The sequence below is a fragment of the Euprymna scolopes genome, chromosome 14 (assembly GCF_053919585.1).
Source record: "Euprymna scolopes isolate OS-2025 chromosome 14, ASM5391958v1, whole genome shotgun sequence".
NCBI classification, from domain to species: Eukaryota; Metazoa; Mollusca; class Cephalopoda; order Sepiida; family Sepiolidae; genus Euprymna; species Euprymna scolopes.
The window spans coordinates 85,563,988-85,591,758 of record NC_136495.1 but is presented as its reverse complement, the minus strand read 5'-3'; the positions used below and the strand labels follow the sequence as shown (position 1 = coordinate 85,591,758).

General features: G+C 32.5%; 1 protein-coding gene and 1 non-coding gene across 2 annotated transcripts; both read right to left on the bottom strand.

Annotated features, from left to right (window-relative positions):
- LOC145293141 (large ribosomal subunit protein uL15-like) lies at nucleotides 1-27,771 on the bottom strand. The gene is made up of 5 exons (XM_080139555.1): nucleotides 27,688-27,771; nucleotides 12,053-12,116; nucleotides 6,708-6,783; nucleotides 1,788-1,965; nucleotides 1-370 (listed from the first exon to the last, which is right to left on the bottom strand). The coding sequence occupies exons 1-5, from the start codon at nucleotides 27,688-27,690 to the stop codon at nucleotides 242-244; spliced, it is 450 nt and encodes a 149-aa protein (XP_079995681.1). The 5' UTR covers nucleotides 27,691-27,771; the 3' UTR covers nucleotides 1-241.
- LOC145293584 (small nucleolar RNA SNORA57) lies at nucleotides 4,534-4,670 on the bottom strand. The gene has a single exon (XR_013869745.1). It is a non-coding gene; the product is annotated as a small nucleolar RNA SNORA57 (small nucleolar RNA).

Genomic DNA, 27,771 nt, shown 5'->3' with positions numbered 1-27,771 from the left:
TAAGAGGAATTAACTGTGATTCTAACTCAGCTAAGTTTTATCATTACGAAAGATAATTTACACATCTTTCAACAATCTGGTCTGTCAACCACTTTGTAATCTTGTCATACAAATTCAAAAAGTCCTTGATATTGGCATTTGCACTTCCAGTTAATATGAAAAGAAAAATACATTTCACTTGAAAAGAAATAACAATGTTAATTTTTTTAAAGATTTTTTTTATTGACATCAGCATAAATGTTCATGGAACAAGGACACAGGCACCGCCAGCAGCCTTGATCTTTTTCTCAGCCATTTTGCTGAAGAATTTAGCCTTGACAATAACTGGTACACTTGGGATAACTCCTTTACCAAGTACTTTGAAGTAACCCTACAAAAAAAGAAAAAGTAAACTTTTAAAGCTACACATCGAAAACTTTGAATAAATTAGAAACACAGATCAGTATTCAGCTCTATCATCCTTTCCTGCTTTTTAGGTTTGTGAGTTTTATATTTATAGCTCTATATACAGGAATTAACTAAATATGAAAATTGTAATAGGTGTTAGTCATCAATACTTCATAAGTACGTTAGTTACATGTAAGTCCATTAAGAAAATTATGGTTAAATTTACGTTTAGCATCTGTGTTTACAAAGCTATTTGGCAGAAGTAACGTCAGACAAATTTTTAGCTATGGATGACATAAAAAAAAAAGTTTTCTTTTATAAGAAAAATTATACCCTTTATTGTTGATGAGCTTTAAAAATAATGTATTTTTTTTTTTATTGCTTTTATGTATATATATTATGGACTGTTTATATTTATGAACTTTTTTTTTTTTTTTTTTTTTTTTTAAATCAAATAAAGATAAAACTTTGTGGTGTTGGTAATTTTTATAAATAATAAAAGTATAAAAATAGAACTTTTATAATAAAAAGTAAACCCAAACCATAGTTAAAAAATTCATCTGCATCCAAACTTAAAAATCGAATTGGAAATAAAAAAACTTTATTATTACCAGAAAAGATGTATTTCCCCCGTTATTTTAATAACGAATTACTATTTCGTTATCTTCTTTTATCCTTATTAAAATAAAATTCACTGAAAAGAAATAACGAAATAAAACAAAAAAAAAAACTTTCTTCCAGTACCTAAAAATTTGTCCAATGTCACTTCCACCAAATGGCTTTGTAAACACGAGGACACAGATGGTGAATTTAATTGAATTTATACATGCAGATTTAAGTATAAAAAACTGAAGAAAACTTGAATTCATGAAGCTAATTTGTAGATGTTATTCAATTTAACTATTTGATACCATTACCGACCCATAGATATTCAACATTATCCAATCATTATAGCTCAATGATTTGGTTACAATGGGAAAACAATTTGAATGTTGGATTAAGAAAAAAAAAAAAAATTTTCTTTCCAAGCTCAAAGAACTATGCTGAAATCCCTCTTTAAATGATTGTTAAAGATGGTTTTTTTTTCAAATTAGATGACCAAGAACAGCTACTCTAAAAACAAAATTTAGTCCAAAATTTGTTCAAACAATGAAACTTTCTATTTCAGATTTGAAATTCAAATGTAATTTTGTACCGAGGTTGAAATAGCAACGAGAAATATAGATTCAGGTTACTTTGGATACCCTCGAAAATTACTTTTGCACAACCACATGTATAATAATCCACATGTATAATAAAAACACATGGTGGGGAGAAAAAAAAAAAAAAAAAAAGTGGTTGTGCATAACGAAAAATAAAAATTGAGAAAAAAACCCCCTCCAAAAAAAAAACAAACTTACATGTTTAACAACATCGATGATGGCAGCTTTTTTGTCCTTTCTGACCTTCATGTAGTCATCCTTGGTTTGATCTGGCACTAAACTCCACAGTGTATCCACATTTATGATCGGACAATGATAATGATGCTTTAGCAGATGGTAATGTCTCATACCAACTTTACCAAAGTAACCAGGATGACTTAAAAAAAAAAAAAAAAAAAAAATTACAAGGAAACTTAATTAATCTTCCTATAGATTTTAATAACGTTTAAAGGACTTGGTGAATTTGATTTTAAAAATTTATTTTAATTGTTCTAATGAAGTAAAATTTGCAAGCCACCCAGTCACTTATTAACAAAGGTAAAATAAAAATAATGGAAAGTCCATTATGTAGAGAAGGCTTATATATAAAAAAAAAACTTGATCTAAAATAAATGCTGCAAGTTGTTTTTTTTTTTTTTTGTTCTGCTGGCTTGTTAAAAATGCTCAAAACTCCAAATACATCTGATGTTTCATGAGACAAATGTGTTTGTTGGGAAGCATCAGATTGAAAACATAGTATATGCATGTGTTCCACCCTATTGTTAAAAAAAAGAAATAAAATTTCAAATACCAAGAATTTTGGTATATTTAATAAGTAACACTACAGAGGGGGTGGAGTGGGTGTCAAAAGAGTTTCTCAATTTCCATATTAATTTTGCTTTATTTTTCATTTTGAACTCTTCCATCATTTGCTGGTTGCCATTCTGGTTCGTTCCATTACTACATTTTACGATAAAAGCCAGAATTTAATAATAGGTCGACATTTTCCACTTTTCAGGTGAGCCAAAAGTTTATGCAGGTAATCTTAATTTATTGATAATGGTTAAAGGAAAGATGTTGACAGATAGGGAGAAGGGTGAAATTGTTACATTTCTTGCTGCAAAGAAGTCTACATTGGAAATTTCGAAAATTTTGAAACTAGATCATCGAACTGTGAAACGTTTTATCATTGACGGCAAAGACGGAAGAAAAAAGCATAAAAGTGCTAGACCAAAGGTGACTTCACAAGATATTAGAAAAATCAAGGAGTTTGCTAGGAAACCCCCACAGCACAAGCTAAGCTATTTTCTACCATGCAGGAGTGTCTGGCATCTCTAAAGGACCTGAAATCGGATTTTGAAACAGATAGCCGACCAGAGAACAGACAAAATGTCCTCCTTTGAGTGATATAAACTGTCAGAAGCGACTAGCATGGGCCACTAAATATTTGAAAACCAATTTCAAAATGTTCTCTGGACTGACAAGGCCAGAGCAACCCTCGATGGCCCCGACGGTTGGGCCAAGGGATGGCTTCTTAAAGGCAATAGCCCACGCTTGCGATTCAGACGCCAACAATGGGGGATTTGGGCTGGTATTATTGGAAGTGAGATTGTTGGTCCTTTTCTTGTCCCTGACTGTCAAAATGAATTCTGTGAACTACTGCAAGTTTTTGGAAGCAAATTTATTGCCCTGGTTGAATTCACAAAAATGATGCTCTCAACCAGAATCTAATTATCCAACAAGACAAAGCTCCAAGCCATGCTTCTCGGTTCACAAAACCTTGGCTTTCAGACAAGGGGATCTCTGGTGAACGTCTGATGGACTGGCCACCTCAGAGCCCGGATTTGAATCCAATAGAGAACCTCTGGTCGATTCTGAAGGTTTACGAAAACCGGCAGCAATTGCATAGTAAAAAAGACATTTGGGAGAGAATCAAGAGGGTATCTTCTGAAATCACACCTCAACAAGTGCATACATTAACATCCTGTTGATAGGCTGATCGATTTGATTAAAAATGAAGGAAAACGAATAAAGCGTTAAATAGTTTCATAAATTCGTTCTGTTAATTGTTGTTTGAGTAATACCTTATTTTCTTGTAATATGTTATCAATATATGGTACTATAATCATGACACAATTTTTCAAATTATATCAAGTTTAAAAATGGTATTTATTGCAGATAAATGAGTGCTTGCAAACTCTTTTGGCCCATATTCCTTGCTGAAATCATTTAAAGACCCCCCCTCCCCCAATATGATTATTTGGTTTCCATTTCTATGAATTTACTTCATATCAAACATTGAGTAACAGTTATTATATTGGAAAATATTGAAGCATAAATTTATCAATTTATACAATTTGCAAACACTTGACCCCCACTGTATATAATTTGAAGTATGCCTTCATTTACTTCCTCTCCCTGCTACCCAACAGGTCAGATCTTGTTACTTATTAAAACAAAATGTCATACAACATTAGAATGCGGAATAATTATTGTTGTGGACAGTTCAGAAGATGAACGACTCCTGACACCCAAGTCAAATACACATTCGTTTTTAATTTTGTCCAGATTGTTATAATAAAAATCAAGTTGAAATTATCACATGGAACTGGACAGTTGGCAAATGATAGAAAATTGCAAAAAATATTTTCTATTGTGCAAAAGGATTGGAGAAGAAAGTTTCCCAATTAAATTTGTAGTGCAAACAAATTTTAAAGAGATCAGAGCATTGAAATCTTTAAACGTTCTAAAATAGTTTTACATTTCAATGTTAAGGAATCATTATATCCCCTCCCCTTCATATATTTGAACATTAGATAAAGGATTTTTAAAATTGTGACCTAGAGAAGACCATTTATAGAAAACCTGTAAAGATCAAATGTTTTAGGATACAAAAGTTTGTGAAATTGGTGAAGGATTCAAATTATACCAGATTAGGAATTATAGTTCGGTATTAATTGGCATTGAATGTTGTGGACTTTAAGGACAGTTCCAGAAGATGGATGACTCCTGGCACCGAAGACAAGTACACATTCGTTTTTAATTTTGTCCAGATTGTTATGATGATAACAATCAAGTTGAAATCATCACATGGAACTGGACAGTTGGCAAATGAGATTTTGTGGAGAAAAAAAAAAAAAAAAAAAAAAAAAAAAAGTTTAAAAAAGTTTATTTTGAAAGGAAAAGCAATCTAAAATTGGTTGTGATGAACATTCGATGCGAACAGCCAATGACAAAAGCTGAAAACAAGATTAATTTTCAAAATAAAAACTAGGGTGGACCTGTGAATTCACCTGGTCCGTTTGTCCATACTTTTCTCATTAACTGCGCCTTGGATTTTTTTAAAATTCTGCCCAAACATTAAACATGATACGAGTAAAAAAAGTAAAACAGATTTTCCGGGAAAACTCCTTTGGGGCTAAGTGGAGCAGGGGGGAGGAATGATGAACCTAGTCATCCTTCTTTTTTTGCATGATGCAGAACTCAAATTTACATTTAAGGCCTAAAACCGCACAGTTTGTTCATTTTCACCAGGATTTGACATCGCCTGGGGACTTTTGGGGCAAAACAAGGGGGAGGGGCAAATGCTGAACTTTTTTTATGCCTCATTCATTGTGCGCCCACGGGGAACCATGCATGCTTTACTTGTTTACAATTCGTTGTAAAGTAATTTCATTTACCATCCCTAATTTTATTAGGCCCCCAGAAATGGGTCGCCATCCATTTATCCAGAGGTTTTGTTACACATATTCAACCCTACCCCCAACTCAAACCTGATTTGCTTTAGCCTTGATAAGTCAAAACTGGCACAAATATGCACACTGCAAATCCGCTGAATCCTAATGAGTTATTGGCTTGAATGACAACACTTTACAATGGAAACAAGTTAAAATGAGGTTCACTCAATTCACATCCTCCACCAGCACCAAGAAAGCAAAACTTACCCACAACTTCTGAAAACCATCCAGATAATTCAGTACAAGGCTTTTTACAATTATCTCTCACACAAAGATTTGCTGCAGTATACAAATTTTTACCTTTTGGGAATCTAATGATGACCATATGTGTAGTTGTTAACAAGGAAATTGGCCAAAACCTTTCAGAATCACCTGGCACAAAATTTGTGAATATAAAACTTAAAATGTTTATTTGCTTTGAAAATATTTTTTGTTTTGGCTATAAGTTATGAGTTCAATATTTTATGGTTAAAAAGCACTGACAAATACTTATTTCACCATTTTACAGATGGCAAGTCATTTTTATTCAAATATATTTTGAAAAATTAGAAACCTTTACTCAAAATTTTATGTTTAAAATTAAAGATTTTGGAAGAATGGAATCTAATTTTACAAAATATAATATTGAATTTCCAAATTAACAAGTCAAGCATGCAAGGTCCCTCTTCACAAGGGAAAAATAATTTCTTTTCACCATGATTAGTGTTTAAAAAAAAAAAATAAATAAAATTAAAAAAATAGTTTGGTCATTGAGAAAAGTTCAAACAAATTAACGATTTGGGGGTAAGTTTACCTCTAGTGCTCTAGATTTATTTATGTTCTAGCAAAAATTTACCTTCACCAGGACTAATGTTTGTGGGGGGAAAAAAAAAAAAAAAAAAAAAAAAAAAAAAAAAATCCAAAGCGTTGAGAAAAACGCGACCAGGAGTGAATCACTAGATCCAATCCCTCCTTTGTTGGACCAATAAGGCAGAAAATAAAAATGATTTTGTCAACTCTTTACTGCTCATAAAAACTTAATTAGAATATTGACATTTTTTAAAATAAAAGATCAACCATTTAAAAAATTAAATTTTGTAAAAAATTTAACTAAATTATCTGTTTTGCAATAGACAATTTGCCATGCCCTCATAATTATGAAAATACATGTTGTGGACTTTAAGGACAGTTCCAGAAGATGGACGACTCCTGGCACCGAAGACAAGTACACATTCGTTTTTACTTTTGTCCAGATTGTTATGACGATAACAATCAAGTTGAAATTATCACATGGAACTGGACAGTTGGCAGATAAGATTAAAAAAAATTTCTAAAAGCTTTCAGTAAGTATTTAAGTGAAGCTTAGGTACCACAAGACCCACCATATGAAAAGGTGTCGACCAACCCAAAAAAATATACGTACTATTTATCAAAGTTTATTCTGTGATGCAACATACCACCAGCATTACCTCGACCACCTGGATGTTTCCGATGTTTGCCTTAAAAAAAAAAAAAAAAAATCAGCAAAAGACATTCAAGCAAAAAACTTGTCGATTAAAAAAAACTGCCAGCAAATCAAGTAAAAAGTCACTTAAAATTTTACATTGACAGAACATTTTGAAAAATCCAAACTTTTAATAACGAGGGTGGTTGACGAATGTAGATGAGATTTTCAGTTGAAAACGATCATCTATATATAAAGCAAAAGCGGGGTGCGCTAGCAGTGTCAGAAATTTCGTGATAATTGCGAATAATTCCACCCCATCTTTCCAAGCTTATAACTCCTCGAAAAATGCAATTCAAGCCCTAATTTTTTTTTTCAATTAAAGGAGCAAGGACCAAGATTTCATTAAAAAAAAAAAAAAAAAAAAAAAAAAAAAAAAAAAAAAAAAAAAAAAAGTGTTTTTTTTTTTTTTTAAAAAGGTTTTAAACTTCGGACTTTACAGGTAAAATTCTACAAGAACTATGTTTTTTTTTGTTTTAAATTTGAATATATTATGTATTGACTTTTAAGTATTGACTTTTTAATAGACACTTAAAAATTGGGATGGGGGGGGGGGGGAGTCGTGAATTTAAAAAAAAAAAAAAAAAAAAAAAAAAAAAAAAAAAAAAAACCTTTGTCTAAAATATTATATTCGATTTATTGGAAAGAACATAAAATTTCACACTGACCCTGAAAATATCATAAAAATAGAATCAATAGAAAAATTTTGATAGATTTTTAATTGAAAAATATTGAGTTCGGAAAATTCATTACTGTTTAAAAAAAAAAAATATTTCTATTACTTTTAAAACAACTGTAATAGTTTATTTTGGAAGTATAATCCATAAAGAAAATAAATAACCCACTTTTAACGGAGAAATTCCGAGATTTTTATATTGTATTCGCAGTTTCGTGTTAGGGGTGTCAAAAATTCCTACAAAAATTCTGATACTGCTAGGGGTGCGCAGTTTTGTATGTCCAGAAAAAGCTTCTTTTGCAGGGGTTCTCTGGGGTGGGGTTTACTATTTCTTAGAACTTTATATACTCCCTAGATAATATCTAGGATTTGCGAAGGGACGTTGTGTAGATTTATTTTGATAGACTTTTATAAAATTTGTGCTATTCCATTCTGCCCTCGGCTTTTTAGTATAAATAAAGTGAAACTAATCGAGCAAAGTTAATTCCCCGGCCTTCTTTCTGGCCAAGTTCAAAGTGTAGTATCTGTTTCGTTTGCATTTTGGAGACTGAACTCTTTGAGTAAGTCGCTGCTACATTAATTTTTATCTTTTTAGACTCAACTACATTTTATTTCAGTATTTAATTTATATTTTCTGATTGTTTTATTTAATAGCTTTCCTCATCCATAAATGTTTATTATATCTACCTAGTTGATTGCATAAATAGATTAGACAATTGTATTCATTTTCAGTTCGTGAGAGGGGAATCTATCACCATACTTTCTCTTAAACGCCAATTGGACTTTTAATATATATATATATATATATATATATATTAAAATGGAGAGTAGAGAACGCATTGTGGATGCATTATCGGCAGCTTCTTTTTTAATGAATGATTTTTCTGACAAAGGGAGAAAAAGCTGTATTCTAGGTTGGCAGTATTTTGCGCAAACAGTTGTCAAAGATGTTGGAAATTTTCGTTTTCTATCCTTGTAGTCATGTCACTAGTAAGGGTGCTGGAGGTAAAGGTTTTATCTGGGCTGACGTTATCCGCCTGATAGTCAGCGACCCGAACCTTGGATTAGCATTAAGGAGGCTGTCTATCAGCAGGTGCAAAGTACTGGGGCTGCTGTATTGCCATTTGGTGAATGGATTCTGTACCATGCAGTAGTTTCTGGTGCGAGCCTCTCAAGGCCATATTAGTGGGTAATTGTTACAGCTTTACCTTATGTGCTAAAAAAAAAAAAAAAAAAAAAAAAAAAAAAAAAAAAAAAAAAAAAAAATCATTTTTTTTCTTAGTTTTCCTGTCCTGCTCTAAGCAAGTCTGTCGACCTAGTCCATAAATCCCAAAACTCCATAAGTTTCAAAAAAGAATACACAAACCCGAATCTCCAACTTTCAACATAGACCCCCCCCCCATCTCCTTCTCAAACATCAGGGGTCTACGTTCTAACCTTCCAGAGGTTGAAACCCAATTACAGGAGACTAAACCAGTGGACAGACCATTTCCCAAGATGAGTTCGTAATCAAAGGATACTCTAACTTAACTTCCAAATCTGACCCCCAAAATCGCTGTGAAATATGTGTCTATATTAAAAGATGGCTTTCATGTTGTAGGGTCATCCTTAAAGTAGATCCTAACTTATCCTATGTATGGTTCCGGGTTGCACTTGCTCACACTACTGCATTTATATTTACTCTCTATCGTCCCCACAACAGCGGAGTTACTGTCTTTAAAAAGCATATTTGAGAAAATTGACCACATCCTGTCTACTCATCCTTCGACTAACATTCACGTCTGTAGAGACTTCAATGTTCATAATGTGGAATGGTCAACCTACTCAAACAAGACCGATGATGAGGGGGAGGTTCTGTCATGATTTCTACGTTGCTTATGACCTCACTCATGTTCATGAACCAACCTGGGTGCCCGACACTGATGGCCAGTATGCTAGTCTCCTAGACCTTTTTCTCACAACTTGCCCTACACTATATTCCGTTTCAATTGTCTCCTTTTGGATCTTCCGACCACTCTGTTGTATCAGGATAAAAATGAAATGTAATAAGTCCGCAGATGCACCTCTCCACCGTACAGTATATCGATACACTATGGCTGACTGGGATAGCTTCCGTACATTTATATCAGATCTACCTCTGCGTTCCATGTTTAAAAAGGATGTGCCCTCTATAGTATTAGACCTGACAGAATGGTTAATTGTAGGTATAGACAGTTTCATACCCTCAAAAAAGTTCCAGCAAAAACCTAACAGCCAGCCGTGGTTCTCTCCCGAATGTGCTGCTGCCATTGAGCACAGAAATCACTTCTTCCATTGCACCCAACGTAATAGACGTATTGAGACGAAAGCCGCTTTGAGGACTGCCAGCAACCATTGTAAGAAAGTAATAAAGAATGCAAGACAGTTGTATGCTCAGTTCGTACAAACCCAAGTAACTGAGCGTTGGCTTAGTTCCTACCAGTTTTGACAAATAGCAAACAGAATCCTCTATCCCAACTATCATCAATGAACCTGAGGTAATTTCGTCAGCATCAGACAAAGCCAAACTCTTTGCCAACAACTTTGCAGCTAATTCTACCCTTTGCGACCAAGGCCGCCAACCCCCAATATTTCCTCCTGTATCAGAAAACATGCTATGTGATATAGCAATATCTGTACGTGATGTTGCCAAACTAATTGAAAACCTTGATTCCAGTAAAGCAACAGGCCCTGACAGAACCAGAACTAGCTCCCATACTTACAAAACTGTTTAAATGTTGTCTTAAGGAGAATTGCTTCCCATCACCCTTGAAAATCATCAGTATGTCCTGTATTTAAGAATTCAGGTGATCGGTCATCTCCCTCAGTACAGGCTAATAAGTCTCCTGTGCGTCATAAGTAGCTGGAATCTGTTAAATAGAAGTAATCAATCATCTCAGTAAAAATAATCTTAGTGACACGCAATATGGTTTCCGTTCTGCTAGATAAACAGCAGATGTGCTTACATTTCTATCTCATAGGATTAGTGAATCTCGATGGAGGCAAACTTTTTAGGGCAATTGCTTGACATAGCAAAGGCCTTTGATAGGGTACGGCATAAAGGTTTACTTCACAAGATCTTCAGCTATGATATAGCTGGAAATGTCTTCTCAATTATTAAATCATTTCTGATAAGTTCATAAGAGTAGTAGTTGATGGGCAAAAATCAGAAACTCACAGTATTAATGCTGGAGTCCCTCAGGGGTCCATGCTGGGCCCAACTCTTTTCCTGATCTACATTAATGATCTTCCAAATCACATCCTTACATCATTCGTAGACATTTATACTGATAATACTACCTTCTATGGTAGCACATTTCAGACCGTAAATGACCAAGTTCTCTCCGATTCTCTCTCCTCTGATCTTGAGCATATGGTACAATGGGGAAAGAGGTGGCTTGTTATTTTTAATGCATCAAAAACCAAGTAACCTACATCTAAAATTTCAGGTGTTTAGACCCAAGCTTTTATCTTTACAGCATCAACTCTCTGATCCCCATCTGGCATTAATTGAAATGAATGGCTCTCGTGCTGGGGAGGCCTCATATTTTGACAAGCTTCTGGGTTTGACCGTTACTCCTGATCTTAAATGGAACACATACATTAAATCTGTTGCCAAGGCCGCTAGAAAAATGGTGGGATCCTATCGATACAGTAGATCGATCACTGCTGATGCAATTCTCTAACTATATAAGAGCCAGGTACGTCCAAGGATGGAGTACTGTTGCCACATCTGGGCAGGAGCTGCTAGAAATGACTTGTCTTGCTTGGATGAAGTTCAAAATGGACTTTGTAGCCTTGTAGGAGATGTCCTTTTCTCTTCCCTGCAACCTCTATCTCACAGAAGAGATGTTGCGAGTGTCTCTGATGTATCGTTATTTTCATGGCAAGTGCTTGACTGCTTCAATCTATGCCCCCCCCCACCAAACTTAAAAAAACACACTCGTCTAGAAGAAAATACTATCAATAATTCCCCCACTCTTTATCTGTGCCTAAACCTAAACCTAGATTCCATGAACAAAGCCTCTTTCTTACAAGTGTACACCCATCTTCAGTTTTCCTGCTTTCCAGCCAACTACAATCTGATTGTCTTCAAGTTCTTGAGCTGTTCCACCAAGTTAAATTTACCAAATTTCCATTACTAATGATTACTATATTATCCAATTGACTACTGTACACTCTTAACCCTTATCCTTGAGTGGTCTCTGGGCCTTGATAAGCAGTGATGTCTATTTGAATGCTTTACACTTCCGGTAGCATCATGGAGTAGCTATAAGAAATCAGGTTTTCTTTCACTTTATTTTCCGCCTTAATGTCAAAGGGTTGAGCCTGCCTGCCACTTAAAAAAAAAACAAAACAAAAAAACTACTACACACCTTCAAACACCCAGGCCAGTAATTTATATGGCAAAAGACTTTTTTTAATAAGGAAAACTTTAAATCATTCAATTAATGAAATTATCTCCATTATCAAACCAGTTTATAATTGAATGCAGATTGTTTTAAATCTACAAGGTTAAACATTTTGGAAGGTAAGAGGGGATCTAAATCTAAGAAAAAAAAATACTTACCAATACGACCGTGACCATGACTGACGTGACCTCTCAACTTTCTAGTCTTCTTCCTTTTGGTCGACTGAGGATAAAAAAAAAAGTTTATTTTATTTTATTTTTTTATTATCAACACCGGGGTGACAATATGGAAAATATAAAAATGGTGTGAGAACCTTGGCAAACTGAATTCCTGTAATTTTTTTGAACAATGTCAAGTCTAATAAAATTCGTATACTTTTAATTACAAAACAGGCACGCATTCTACTTTTAGAATCGTTTCAAAAATTGAGTTTTGGAATCTGATGGAGAATTATTCATTATATAATAATAATAATAAAAGAGGAAGACAAGCTTACTAAGAATTAAACTTCTCTTGCTACATTAACCAAATTTTACAGCAAAGGTAATTGTACAAAATCAGGTGATTTAAAAATAGAGGATAGAAAAGTCTGGCAAAAGACAACTGAAAAAATGGTCCAGAAACATATATATATATACATACATACATATATATATATATATATATACACATACATATATATATATACATACATATATATATAAAAAAAAAACATAAGGGGAAGTAATCTGATTAAACATTCCACGTGCAATTATCCACCTATCGGTTGATTGTAATTTAGGCCTTTCACTAATTGAAACAGTAAAATTTGTTTTACTTAAAAAAGTTTTTGACTAAAGCAGGGTGCTCACTTTCTTCAATGTTCTAAAAAAGATCTTTTGGCAACCAAAAAATTGTGCTCGTGTGGAAATGACATGTCAATACAAAACTGCAGCATTCAAAAAGATAAAATATGCTAGAGATGTGTTTATCTCAGTAAGGCGATCTTTTTTGAACAATCAAAACTTATGAAAGTACAACAAAGAACTACCTTAAAATTAAATACAAATTTCATTAGTTTCTCGTAAAAAAAAAAAAATCCAAGGCGTTGAGAAAAATGCGAACAGGAGTGCCACTAGGTCCAATCCCTTCTTTGTTGTTGGACCAATAAGGCACAAAAGGTATGCTCGTTTTGCCTCTGGAAGAGTTGGTAACACCAGTAAAAGGCAAAAGTGTCTTTAAAGATCAGTGATTACAGAGAGGTTAGTATGATACCTTCTGTAGTTGGGTCCGATTTTTGACCACAATCATTGTCAAGTTCATAAATTGAATTATTAACAGGTCTCGACTTTAAAAGGGAGTCTGTTGGACATAAAGAGATTTAGCCTAATAATTTGACTTAATCTAAGTTTCAAGGAAACCAGAATAAAAGGCACCAATTGTCTTATTTGTGGAGATTTTTTTAAAACTACATTTTCAGCCCAAACAAGGCACATTGCCACTGATGTAGGGGGCTACTATCAGGGACCCAAGTAGGGAGTTTAGCAGCAAGATGTCTGTTCACATTACACTTGAACTTCTGCATGTCAGTACAGTTGGGGGAACTGGAAGAGAATTTCAAAGTCCTGCAGTTCTGGGGAAGAAGCTTTTAGAGTAGAAGGCTTTTAAGGGATCTGAACTGTAGGGGTGGGATTTTGCTGCTTGTCGGGGGGTATTTTCGTCAAGGAGGTAGAAGGGCTTATAGTTCAGAGCATTCACCATTGAAATACTTGTAGGGGTTGAAGCTTAGATGACAGTTCGAGATCTATTATGTTGGCGACTCTTTTGGACTGTCCAGGAGCCAGAGACTAGTAGCAGATGGTATTTATTTGCTCCCCCACTGAGCAAATTAGGCACAAGGCCGTTTTTAATGTGAGGTAAAAACCAGCTCCCCTAAAAGTAGGCAAAAAGGGGGCACTCTGGTTACCAAAAATAATAATTGTCCCAGTATAGAGGGTTCCCCCTCCATTGACTGGTACAAATTATCTTAAGTGCAGCATCTGCCGGAACAGATACTACACTTTGATCTTGGCCAAAAGGCCACTAGTAGCAGATGCACCAGCCCAAATGTGACAGCAGTACTCTACATACGAAAAGGAATGCATGCACACACACACACAAAAAAGGACCAATTTGATTGGTCTAAAACAAAGTCAGTGGAAGGCATGCTTGGTCCCGTATTAAAAGACGATTGAAATATGTCTGGATCAGTAAGGGGACATGAAAGTGTCATGTCGATAAGGCTATGTACCATGACATGCAAGGGCCTAGTGGAACAAATAGGTATTGTGAAGAGAATCCGACTAACTTTAGTCTCTAATCTTTCAAATACAATCAAAAAGTAGTCGGAAATCTACAAAAATTATAAATCAGCTTTCAAAACTAGGACCCCTATTTTTGCCCGTACCTAGCTTTCTAAGTATGGGACCTAGTCCTGTTTGAAACCTTTTCAGCACTATAATTGGAATGTCGTCAGGGCAAGCTTCTTTTACTGGAATCTGAGTTTTTGATTAGCTTGGCAACATCACACACAGATATTTGTATGTCACATAACACGTTTTCTGATACAGGAGGAAATGTTGGCGTCCTTGGCCACGTAGGGTAGAATTAGTTGCAAAGTTCCTGGCAAAGAGTTTGGCCTGGTCTAATGCTGACAAGATTACCCCAGGTCCATTGATGATAGTTGGGATCGAGCACACACTTTTGTTCAGAATTCTGTTTGCTATTTGTCAAAATTGGTGGGAACCAAGCCATTTTGGACTTGACGAACTGAGCATGCAACTCTCGTGGTCTTCATTACTCTTTTACAGTGGTCACTGGCAGTCCTGAAAGCAACTTTAGCCTCAGTACATCTGTTATGTTGGAAGCAATGGAAAAAGTGATATCTGTGTGCAATGGCAGCAACACAATGTAGCAATAGAATTTTAAAAACGTTTAATTTTTTTCCTCATAAGATTGTATAAACATACCAAAAGAATTTATCAATGTAGAAATATTGAATTTTAATATAATAGTTTTATTCATAGAAATGAATTTCTTCAAGGAGTGATATTCATTAAAAGCTTAGAATATGGCATTTTTGCTCAATTACTAGGGATAGAGCTCCCTTATTTGTTCAAAAACCTCTTCCAAGACAGAGTCTTTAAATTTCTGCTGCAAAGATTTGCACAAACTTTTAGAAAAGCTATTGACCAGTATTTTTTTTTATTTTAGATAACAAATGCCCTCTTTTAGCTGTTCTTGAAGCTAAAATACACACATTTGCCTCATGTTCTACAGAAGTGCAAAATAGTATGTCGTAAAAAGAAAAAAAAAAAAATTTGTTTATCCTGCGATTAAAATAGGTATCACCGATCATGTGACATTTCCGGAAACAGCTTACTGATTTTGGAAACCTGGTGGTTGATTGTGTGGAAAATGGGGTTCAATTTTAAAGGTTATGAGAAAGTGAGCACCCCACTTTAAGGTCATAAAAAATTAAAAAATTTTTTTCACAACCTGGTAGTTAAGTTGATAATTCACATGGAAACGGTATATATATATATATATATATATATATATATATATATATATATATATATATATATATATACACACACACCAGAATTTACACCAGAGGGTAAAAAAATTATTTAAGGTGTTGTAGGAATTGTAAAATTATTTAATATTCGTGCTGTTAATTACATGTCTTAGGGAAGTTAAAACTATTTCATACATAATTTGTGTAATTCACGTCCTAGATTAGGTAAAATATTCTTTTGCTTGGGATAACAAATGATATATAGGCATAAAAATTCCTCTCTCCTAAGAATAACAATTATGTTCAAAGTCAACTTCATTTTCTTCATTGCTTTATACACCGAGTGGACCTGCTAGTCTATCTAGAAAAGTGGAATTTTCTGTGTTTACATTTCCCTACAAAACTACTGTCAATTTTTAGTCTACATACTCGAGATTTGACAGAGGGGTATTGAGATTTGGGAAATTTTTTATTTTGATCAGTTTTCGGACAGATATTTGGCTGCCGGGTGGGCGTCGTCAAAATTCAACGATTTGACCTTAAACTCTCGCCAATTTTGGGTCTAAACACTTGAAATTTTAGATGTGGGTTACCTGGACATCTAAAAAGCTTTATGCACACAAGTTATGAACAGTACACAGAGCCCGAGCAAAGCCGGACTGAATGTGTGTGTGTGTGTGTGTGTGTAAGATGAACTCTCAACTCTTTCAATTCCGACGTATGAGCTTCCGCCACAACTAAATTGCTCGGAAATCCACCGCTGATTTGATTATAGTGGTGAAGAACAACACCTTTAGGTATTACTGCTGTCGGTGCAGATGACTGCCACAGAATTTTTTTTTTTTTTTACATTAGAGTTTCCTTCTGCATATCTTAGGACTGAGGGTGCATCTCTTCCAGTAAATTAATGCGTCCCCAGATACCAACCTGGAAATCTCCAACTCAATGCAGTACTAAGTATGTCAGAAACTTAGTGAAACATTGAATAATTCGACCCCGTCTTTTCAAGCTTATAACTACTCGAAAAATGTAATTCAAACCCTAATTCCCCCCCCCCCCCAATTAAAAGGAGCAGGGATCAAGGATTCATAAAAAAAAAAAAAAAAAAAAAAAAGCTTTTAAACTTCGGACGTTACAAGTAAATTTCTAAAAAACACTTAAATTTGAATATATTATTTATTGATCTTTTATCTTCAATTTGTGATATAAAACTTTGGTGAGTAAATTATTTACTTTTTAATAGACATTTCAAGGGGGGGGGGGGAAAGAGAGAGAGAGAACCCCCCCCCCATAAAACATTGGTAGCAGCGGGAGGGGATACTCTGCGTGTGAATGTAAGGAACTCCATTTCAAATTTTGTTATTTGAATTTTAGGTTGTTATATAAAAAAAAAAAAAAAAAAAAGGGGGGGGGGGAAGAAGAGTCCAAACAATAGTAGGTAGTCTGGGTGTAGGTAGGCTTGAACCAGTGACGCGAAGGCGCAAAAGAACATCAAAAGAAGTCTTACCAATGCTCCATGACGCGACCGGAAGTTCGGAATGTTGAAATTAAGGCTAGTCAATTGAAAAAAACTTGCTAAAATTTCAGCGTAAAAAAAAAAAAAAAAAAAAAAAAAAGGAGTTTAGGGCGAAAGAATTAATGTTTTTTGACCAAGTGTTTGATATTTGTCGGCCAAAAAGTTAGGTTTAAAATGGTTTCATCAGGTTTCGTCGCCTGTCGAAAGTTTTTGCGAGACATACAAATTTAGTCACCGCAATACCACATAAGTATGGCATCTTTCGTTAAGTCTCACTTTGTTTACAAAGTGATTCGGCGGAAGTGACGTCCGACAAACTTTAAGGTACGGATGATCAACACTAATGTAGCATTTTATAACATTTTAAGACTGACATACACGAATAAGGCCCTCATAGTGAAATATGCATCGACTCCGATGTTGTAACGCCATCTAAGGATCTTTCATTAGAAAGAAAAGAATTTTGGCTTTTTTTTTTTTAAATAATTATTTTGGGTTGAACTTTGTGCTTTTCAGATTATGTTTTTTGCTGGTTATTTTTTTTTAGGCCGGAGATTATAGTTATAGGTTACAGGAAAATTGGTGCAAATCCAGATTAGCACTTGTGGCGATAAACAAAACTAAAGAAAAACCTTTATCACGATAACCTACTTGTCACGGAATGGAGATGTCGTCGCTGTTTTTCCGCATATCGAAAAACAGTGAAATGTTATTTGATGCTAGTGCACTTATTGAGCTGCACTATTTTTTAAATAGTATTTTCAAATTTAATTGAAGTTTTACGATGTCTTTATTAAAATGTAGAAAAAAGCTGCAACTTTTTTTCTACATTTTTCTACTACTCACTCAGAAATTTTTTTTTTTCAAACAAAACTTTTGGCACTTCTGCATGACAGTGACATTAACTGAGACGAGTTATTGACCCATTCTTCGAAAGAGAAATGGCATCTAGCGGCCATTATGAGAACCTAATGCAAAAATATATGAAAATAGAAACACCGAATAAAAAAAAAAAAGTAAATTTTTTACATTACGTTCACCTCTACAATTTTCTTTAAAATGACTTTCATAGATTTTCGACCGGTATTTTAGAATTTTTGATATGGGAGCCAAAGAATACAATGCATAATAGTTTTTGGGTTTGTATTACTATACACACAGATTTGAAAAAGTTATCAAAAAAAAACAAATATATAGCAAATAAATGTTATCAAAAGAAAAATTAGTTACTTTTCTACCAAACTGGATATTTTTGTGTTTTTATTTAATGTAGCATGTTTATTCAGCTCGAAAAACATGCAGTGTTTACCGATATGTTGGAAAATTCAAAATGGCGCCCGACACTCTAACATGGTAAGTTTGGGAAAAGGTGTTATAAATAATAAACTAGAAAAAAATACTATTAAAAACAAAAAAACAAAAAAAACATCGAATATGTCAACTTATGTCACGGTAACATATTGAGCGAATTTCTAACAGTATTTTGTCTAGTTTATTATTTATAACATCATTTCCTGAACTTACCGTCTTAAAGAGAGAGTCGGGCGCCATTTTGAATTTTCCAATACATCGGTAAACACTGTATGCTTTTCGAGCTGAATAAACATGTTACATTGAATAAAAACACGAAAAATATATCCAGTTTGGTAGAAAAGTAACTTATCTTGCCTTTGATAACATTTGTTATATATTTGTTTTTTGACAACTTTCTCGAATCTATGTGTACAGTAATACAAACCCGAATAATATTATGAGTAAAATCTGACTATTTTTAAACTATGGGAACGTGGTTTTTATGTCCTTTTGTTCATCCGTAGTTCGAAACCAGGAGAAAGATTACTTCCGATTTTTCGAAAAATGTTTCGTAGAAGTAGTTAATATTAATCCATGTAATTCTATATTATCACGGGTGGCCATTTTGTACGCGCAAATGGTCGTCGCACGAGCGTCGATCATATGCGCGCACAAAATGGCCACCTGTGATTATGGTTAACTACTTGTTTTTCGTCTAATTTTAATTTTTCGCCAATACTACACTGTATCAAGCCAGTTTGGTACGCGAGTGCACATTAAAGAGCCTTCGTTTATGCTCGCGCCAAGCGTAAACGAAGGCTAGGCTGTGAAATGGAAAAGAGATCAGAAAAACTTTAGCCACACAAAAAATGCCCTCCCTCTCTCAGGTGGCCAGAAAGTGGGTGCTCATTTTAAGTTAAATTTAAATGGAAAAGTGATCACCCACTTTTCGAACAAGTAATTTCTTACTATGAACTTTTTTTGCGACGGAAACGGTTTGCAGATTTTTTTTTTAGCACACAAATCTACAAAAAATAAAAATAAAATATACGAACGTGAGACGGGCCTTTAATGTAAAATTTTACCATAATTTCTTCATATGAAACAAATTAAACTGATATTCGTTTTTAGCACCCCCCGAAAATCGGCGCTTTTTTTTTTTTTTTAATTTATTTTATAACTAAAAGATTCGTTTATTTTTCTATAAGTCATGACGCTAATAATGCCGTCAGTAAGCTTACACGAGCGGTTTACAAAAATGTACTTTTGTTTTTTTGAGGTGCGTATTCAATTATAATAGCAATACACAGCCGTTAAAACGCTTTGGATAATCACAGATTTCAAGGGGTTTCTGTTAAAATAGTCATATTTTAAAAACCAAAGCACTTAAAGTCTTCAAAATACCAGCGTTTTGTTCAGAACTGAATATACTTTCAAATGAATTAGTAAATAACATACATTATATATTTTTAGAGTTTTAAGCAAAGCAAATAAAGTGATAAATGTGAACATAGGCACCGCCAAAAATGGCCGCAAAATCAAGTTGTTGTTTTTTAAAACTAAATTACATTTATTAAAATCCATTATTTCTGAGTAACTTTTTTTTTTCCAGAAAGATAAAACCCTGAATTTTATCATATAGAAAACAGAATAATGTAAAACTTTTTCTACTATTTTTAATTCAATTTTAAATGTTAAATTTTCCCAAAAAGTTAACAATTGTTATTTTTTGTCTTGCACAAAAAACGTACTTAAATATTTAAAAAAAAAGGGTTTTTGAAATAATTTATTTATTCATTTATTGTCTAAGATTTAGGATGATTTTCTAAGAGAATATGCAAAAATATTATAATATAAGTACCTGAATTTCAAATAATTCCACTTATTCATATATGTAACCAGATATTTCGCGTCGCCGAAGAGTTCAGATCGACTCTGTTTACGTTTTCTTTCGATGAGACGAAAACTATGGAAGACTAAACAGGCCAAAAAAACTTATTTTTCAGTGACGAAAATTTCAATGTATTATTAAGCTGAGGCTGGCCAGTACCAGATGGGTGACCATTTGTATGAGTTTGGTTTTTAATGTGTATGTGTGTGGGGGCCAGGCTCCCCAAAATGGGGGGAGGGGCAATTTAAAGCAGAATAAAAAAAAATTATTTCAGCGCGTTTGGTCCACCGTAGTCGAAAGGCGGCAAACGTTTTCAAACGAGATCGAAAAAAATGATGCTATTTTTAACACAAAGGGCACAATATTTATCGAATTTTTTTTTTTTGTATCGATTATTCAAAGCATGCTCTGTTTAATAATGGTCATGCATTATTCGGCTCGCTAAAAAAAAATTGTTAATTTATTTATCAAAAATTTTAAAATGGCTTTTTTCGTATAAATATAAAAAAAATTTTTTTTTTGTTTTGCTTAACTTAAATTAATTATTTTACTTAACATATTCACCGAATTTCACACTTCAAAACTCAAAAGCGGGATAATTAAACACAATCGAAGTTCTGATATTCAGACGTCAAAATAAGGTATGCAAACAATTTTTTTTTTTTTTTTTTTAATCTATAATTCTGTCCCTTACAACAACACAATATGTTTTGTTCAGTTTCAGATGATTATTTTAAGCATATTTGTTCCCACTTCAAAACAAGGGGGGGTTTTGTAAGCAAAAAAAAATATATATATAAATATCGTTTATGAAAAATAAGTACACTGTTATAAAGTTCATTCTTCTCCTAATAATCGCTGAAAATTTCGTATTGATCGGATAATTACCTGATTTTTGGTAGATTTTTAAAAAGACGATCCGTCAAAAAGTACTGACCTGCCCCCCCAGTTTTGGCGGTGCCTATGTGAACATCATAAAACGGCATTATCGGTAAGATTTTGTAACGACCCCCCCCCCATCCTCGATTTCTAAACATTCGTACCGTGTTTCTGTAAAGAATTTTTTTAATGAAATTTGGAAATTAGCCAAAAGAGATGTCATTTTTAATAATTTCGAGTGTCCGAAATTTGACCACTCGTTTTTTTGTTGTGTTAAAAAAAAAAAAAAAAAAAAAAAAAATTTCTTCGGACACTCACTATTAAATAAAACAATCTTTATTATGTTTATTCATTAAAAAGATGATTGGACAGTGTTTTCTCTAGTGGTGTTACTGTTGTACGCAGCAATTTAAAAACATATCCGAAAAAATCGTTATGAACTTGAATCAAGACTTCTGTAGTATACTATACTAAGTATAGTATAGTAGCTGTCAGCGATAACACGGCGTAAACAGGCGTTTGTATTACTATACACAGATTCGAAAAGTTGTCAAAAAACAAATATATAACAAATAAATGTTATTAAAGGCAAGATAAGTTACTTTTCTACCAAACTGGATATATTTTTCGTGTTTTTATTCAATGTAACATGTTTGTTCAGCTCGAAAACCATACAGTGTTTACCGATGTATTGGAAAATTCAAGATGGCGTCTGACTCCCTCTTTAACACGGTAAGTTTGAGAAAAGGTTATAAATAAAAAAAAAACTGGATAAAATACTGTTAAAAACTAGCTCAATATGTTACCGTGACATATATTCGGCGGGTTTTTAATAGTATTTTTTCTAGTTTTTTTATTTATAACATCTTTTCCCAAACTTACCGTGTTAAAGAGGGAGTGAGGCGCCATCTTGAATTTTCCAATACATCGGTAAACACTGTTTTTCGAGCTGAATAAACATGTTACATTGAATAAAAACACGAAAAATATATCCAGTTACGTAGAAAAGTAACTTATCTTGCCTTTGATAATCTTTGTCCTATGTTTTTTGACAACTTTCTCGAATCTATTCAGCTTGAAAAACTGTTTACCGATGTATTGGAAAATTCAAGATGGCGTCTGACTCTTTAACAGGATAAGTTTGGGAAAAGGTGTTATAAATAATAATAATAAAAAAAAAAAAACAAGACAAAATATTGTTAAAAAGCCGCCGAATATATATATATATATATGTCAACCTATGTCACGGTAACATATATTGAGCGAGTTTTTAACAGTATTTTGTCTAGTTTTCTATTTATAACACCTTTTCCCAAACTGACCGTGTTAAAGAGAGTCAGGAGCCATCTTGAATTTTCCAATACACTGTTTTTCGAGCTGAATAAACATGTTACATTGAATAAAAACAAAAAATATATCCAGTTTGGTAGAAAAGTAACTTATCTTACCTTTGATAACATTTATTGGTTATATATATTTGTTTTGACAACTTTTCCGAATCTATGTGTACAGTTATACAAACCCGACGTTTGTTTTTGTTGTTTATTTTTTTTATTCCAAATCGATTTTTTTTTTTAAATTGAAAATCTGGTTATAAAAAAAAATCTTACATGTTAGAGCTATTTTGTTATCAACCATACAAATATTTTTAAAAATTGGGTAGTAGTAAATTTTACAATATTTTAACAAACAAAAATGTGAAATATGTTTTGGTTCACGTGTACAAACGGTCGGTACCGACGGTACACACACTTCTAATTTTCGTCCCTTAAAAAATGTTTTCAGTGAATTATTATCGAATGGAAACTAATCTACCCGATTATTAAAAAAATTAAAATAAATATTTAAATATTTGTAGGAGGTGCTGTAGCAGTATCAGAATTTTTTGTGAAAATAGCGAATAATTCCACCCCATCTTTCCAAGCTTATAACTCCTCGAAAAATGCAATTCAAGCCCTAATTTTTTTTTTCAATTAAAGGAGCAAGGACCAAGATTTCATTAAAAAAAAAAAAAAAAAAAAAAAAAAAAAAAAAAAAAAAAAAAAAAGTGTTTTTTTTTTAAAAAGGTTTTATACTTCGGACTTTACAGGTAAAATTCGACGAGAACACGATGTCCGTTTTTTTTTAAATTTGAATATATTATGTATTGACCTTTTCTCTTCAATTTGTGAGTAAATAATTATGTACTTATCCGGGACTAAATTAAGTATTTTCTTTGTAATAGACACTGGGGGGGGGGGGGGGGAACCGTGAATAAAAAAAAAAAAACGTTTGTCTAAAATATTATATTCGGTTTATTGGAAAGAACATAAAATTTCACATTGACCCTGAAAATATCGTAAAAATAGAATCAATAGAAAAATTTTGATAGATTTTTTAAATTTTAAAATTTAAAAATATTGAGTTTAAAAATTTAAAAATACTGAGTTCGGAAAATTCATTACTGTTTAAAAAAAAAATAAAAATATTTTTATTACTTTTAAAACAACTGTAATAGTTTATTTTGGAAGTATAATCCATAAAGAAAATAAATAACCCACTTTTAACAGAGAAATTACGAGATTTTTATATTGTATTCGCAGTTTCGTGTTAGGGGTGTCAAAAATTCCGGTATTATTATACAAACACCGTGACAGCGTTAGGGTTAGGGTTAGGGTTAGGGTTTAGGGTTAGGGTTTAGGGTAAGGGTTAGGGTTAGGTTTAGGGTTAGGGTTAGGGTTAATTCGCTGTCACGGTGTTTGTATAGTTTTACCAAAATTCCTACAAAAATTCTGATACTGCTAGAGGTGCTGTTGCTGTAGTGCTGTGCTCAGTTAAAAAAACAACGGTAGGAAGACATTAAATTTAATTAAAAATCAAAATAACATTAATTCAAATTTTTTAACAATTTGTCAGCTTTAGCAAAAACTTGTTTCTTTTTTTATATTTAAAATAGAATTTAAATACTTGAGTTTTCCAAGCATCATGTTTTCTGTTAGAGGGACGTCACTTTAAATAACATTTGTCTGTCATAATTCTTGTAAAGTTTCACAATGGGTATCAGAATCTGAATAAAAATCTTAGAAAAAAAAAAAAAAAAAAAAAAAAAAAAAAAAAAAAAACAACTTGCTTAATTCTATGTCTAATCCTAGGTATGAGTGGCAAGCCTCCTCCTAAAACCTTTAGCCTTAACGCTAAGTACAAGTGGCCGAGCTCCCCACTAAAACTTCCTCTAACTCATAAACGTAAAAAGCATAAAAACATTTAAAGAAAAGTGCACATGATTAATTCCATCCCCAAATGGTGAATTATTTTACATTTATGTCAAACCAACCCACTCTAAATTCTAAAATTGTTTTGTTTAAGTCTTCAGGATGTTCACACAATTTCCCTTAGCCCTATTATTAACCCAAAGTCAGAGTGGCAACCTCCTCACAATTGCACAAAGACCCTCTTAAAAAAAAAAACAAAAAAAAAAAAAACAGGATTTATCTATCATAGGAAAAAAAAAGGGGGGGGGGGCGATAACTACCCTAAAGCGCTCGAATGATTCAAAAATAGGAAATCATTTTACATTAAATTCTTAAATAATTTGTTTATATTTTAAAGTTTTTCAAGTTGTTCACATGCAATTGTCTAAAGGTAGAATCACATTTTGGAGAGGTGGTCAGATGGGGGAGGGGAAGCAGAAGGTATTAATCTACAATAATACCAAAGAAATATTGCAATATATTCATTTTTAATCAATCCTAGATTTCGATTTCAGTTTTTGGCACATAAAATGCATTTCAACTAAACTGCGTACCCTAACTTTTCTTTTAATGAACACATGGCATTTTTAAGCAATCGCACGCAGCAATCAGCATTAGGTGCGTCAGAAATTTCGTGAAAAATATTGAATAATTCCACCGTCTTTCTAAGCTTATAACTCCTCGAAAAATGTAATTTAAGCCCTAATCTTTTACCAAGGTTTCATTAAAAAAAAAAAGGGGGGGGTTGTATTACTGTACACACAGATTCAAAAAAGTTGTCAAACAAATATATAACAAATAAATGTTATCAAAGGCAAGATAAGTTACTTTTCTACCTAACTGGATATATTTTTCGTGTTTTTATTCAATGTAACATGTTTATTCAGCTCGAAAAGCATACAGTGTTTACCGATGTATTGGAAAATTCAAAATGGCGCCCGACACTCTTAAACACGGTAAGTTCAGGAAAAGATGTTATAAATAATAAACTAGACAAAATACTGTTAGAAATTCGCTCATTATATGTTACCGTGACATAAGTTGACATATATTCGGTGTTTTTTTTAATAGTATTTTGTCTAGTTTATTATTTATAACACCTTTTCCCAAACTTACCATGTTAAAGAGAGTGTCTGGCGCCATTTTGAATTTTCCAATACATCGGTAAGCACTGCATGTTTTTCGGCTAAATAAACATGTTACATTGAAAAAAAAAAAAAAAAAAAAAAATGTATCCAGTTAGGTAGAAAAGCAACTTATCTTGCCTTTGATAATATTTGTTATATTTGTTTGTTGACAACTTTTTCGAATTTATGTGTACAGTAATACAACCCCCCCAAAAAAAAACACTTGTTTTAAATTTGAATATATTTATTTACCTTTTCTCTTCAATTTGTGATATATAAAACTGAGTAAATTTACTTTTTAATAGACACGTGAAAATGGGGTGGGGTGAATTTAAAAAACGTTTTTCTAAAATATTATATTCGGTTTATTGGAAAGAGCATAAAATTTCACATTGACCCTGAAAATATCGTAAAAATAGAATCGATAGAAAAATTGATAAATTTTTAAAGTTTAAAAGTTGAAAAATATTGAGTTCGTAAAATTCATTACTGCTTTTTTTTTTTTAAATATAAAAAGATATTTCTATTACTTTTAAAACTTTAATAGTTTATTTTGGAAGTATAATACAAGGAAAATAAACAGCCCAATTTTTAAAAGAGAAATTACGAGTTTTTTTTTATATTTTATTCGTAGTTTCGTGTTAGGGGGTGTCAAAAATTCCTACAAAAATTCTGATACACCTAATCGCCGCATGTGCATTTACTGCAGATTATTTGAAAACCATTCGTTTCTGGAGATTTTCAGTAGCATATTCAGATTCCTTGCACAAAAATACACTTATATGGTAAATTTCATTGCTTAGTCTTGTGTTTTAACAAAAATATAGCATTTTTACTGAAAAAGTAGTGCAAAAAATGTGACAAAATGCATATGGTCTTAAAGAGAGGAAAATATCCAAACACGCAAGGCATAAAAATAGTCATAACTTCCTTGATTTTAAAAATTTAAAGATTTTTTCTTAGCTTATCAAGAAGCTCTTTCTATGTATACCAATATTGAAATATTTTAAGCTATTTCAATTTTTTCATGTATATTGCTATTTATAGAACTTGTATCGTTTTTAACAGGTACTTCTGAGAAGTACCTGTTAAAAACGATACAAGTTCTATAAATTATATAAACGATACAAGTTCTTCTGTAGTTTAACCGTTTTTCCGTAAGTAACGTGCCGACATTAAAGTAGAATCGTTCAATATTTCAAAAATTGTTTACATTTAACTAAGTTGTATAATGGAAAAAGAACGAAAAACAAGTGTTTTTGTAAAAACAAGTGTTTTTGTTGACAACATAATTAGCGTCCTAAATTAGAAAAAAAAAAATGAATTTTTTATTAAAAGAAGAAACTACTTGAAATTAAGTGAATTTTTTTCGGAAAACTTCATTCCATAACATACGTACAATTTAAAACTATTTTTTCAATATTTTCATTTTTTAATGTCTTGATTAAACTGTACAAATACCATAAAAACTATTTTAAATGCGATATTAGTCTTAAGTAGATCCGATCACATCACCTCTTATTAACTTCTTCAGTTGGTGCTATCGCACTTGGGACCTTAAAAACTATCCTGTACTTTCACCTAACAATTTAATAAAGGCAAAAATGGAGTTTAACTCAAAAATAGCATAGTCCGCATAGTAGTGTTCTATTAAGTGAGGACCATGACTTAAAATTGCGTCACACGTGGGCATTTGAGCAAACAAAATACGTTTTTGTTTTTTTTTCAAAAACCTAATATTAATATTGGTGCTATTTTTAAATTTAAATTCAAGTTTCACGTTTTTTTTTTTTTATTAAATTGTTAGATGGAAGAACACTAGTTACAAAACACCCTCCTCATGTTAAGAATGACTTTCAAAATAACGTTATTTCAGCACAGTAAAAAAAAAAAAAAAAAAAAAAAAATGTACAAGCACCTTAATGTAATAAATTGAATAGAAAAAAAAATCTAATATTCCCATCTAATATCGTAAACAAACATTGAAGATTTAAGAAAGAAAAAAAATGAATCTATAAAAATTAAAAGATATTTCTGCTTTTGTAAATAATTAAGAAAAAAAAAAAAGGCATCGAGTATTTTTAGATGAAAAATTACAGATTAGATAGAAGCAAGCCTCTCGCGTGCAAGGTTACGGCCCCAAAATAAGTATTAGAAGAATTATACTTTAATTGTATTATTTTATGAAAATCAAACGAATATTAGAAAACTTATATACTTAAGGTTTCATATAAGGACAATTTTTTTAAAATGTATAAGCATTATATAAACAGATGATTACAGATTTTAAAAAAGGAGAAAAAATCTCAGTTCACTCACCATGCTGATCTCTTGTGTAAAAGAAAGAACTCAAAGGAAGTGACGTTTTTTGTAGTTAAACAAGGTTCAGTTACTATTTCCGCT

Coding starts and splice junctions, on each gene's coding strand:
- LOC145293141 (XM_080139555.1), bottom strand. Junction 1,966..6,707: donor AGAATAAACTTTGATAAATA/GTACGTATATTT, acceptor TTTTTTTTTAAG/TCATCCTGGTTACTTTGGTA. Junction 371..1,787: donor TCATCGATGTTGTTAAACAT/GTAAGTTTGTTT, acceptor CTTTTTTTGTAG/GGTTACTTCAAAGTACTTGG.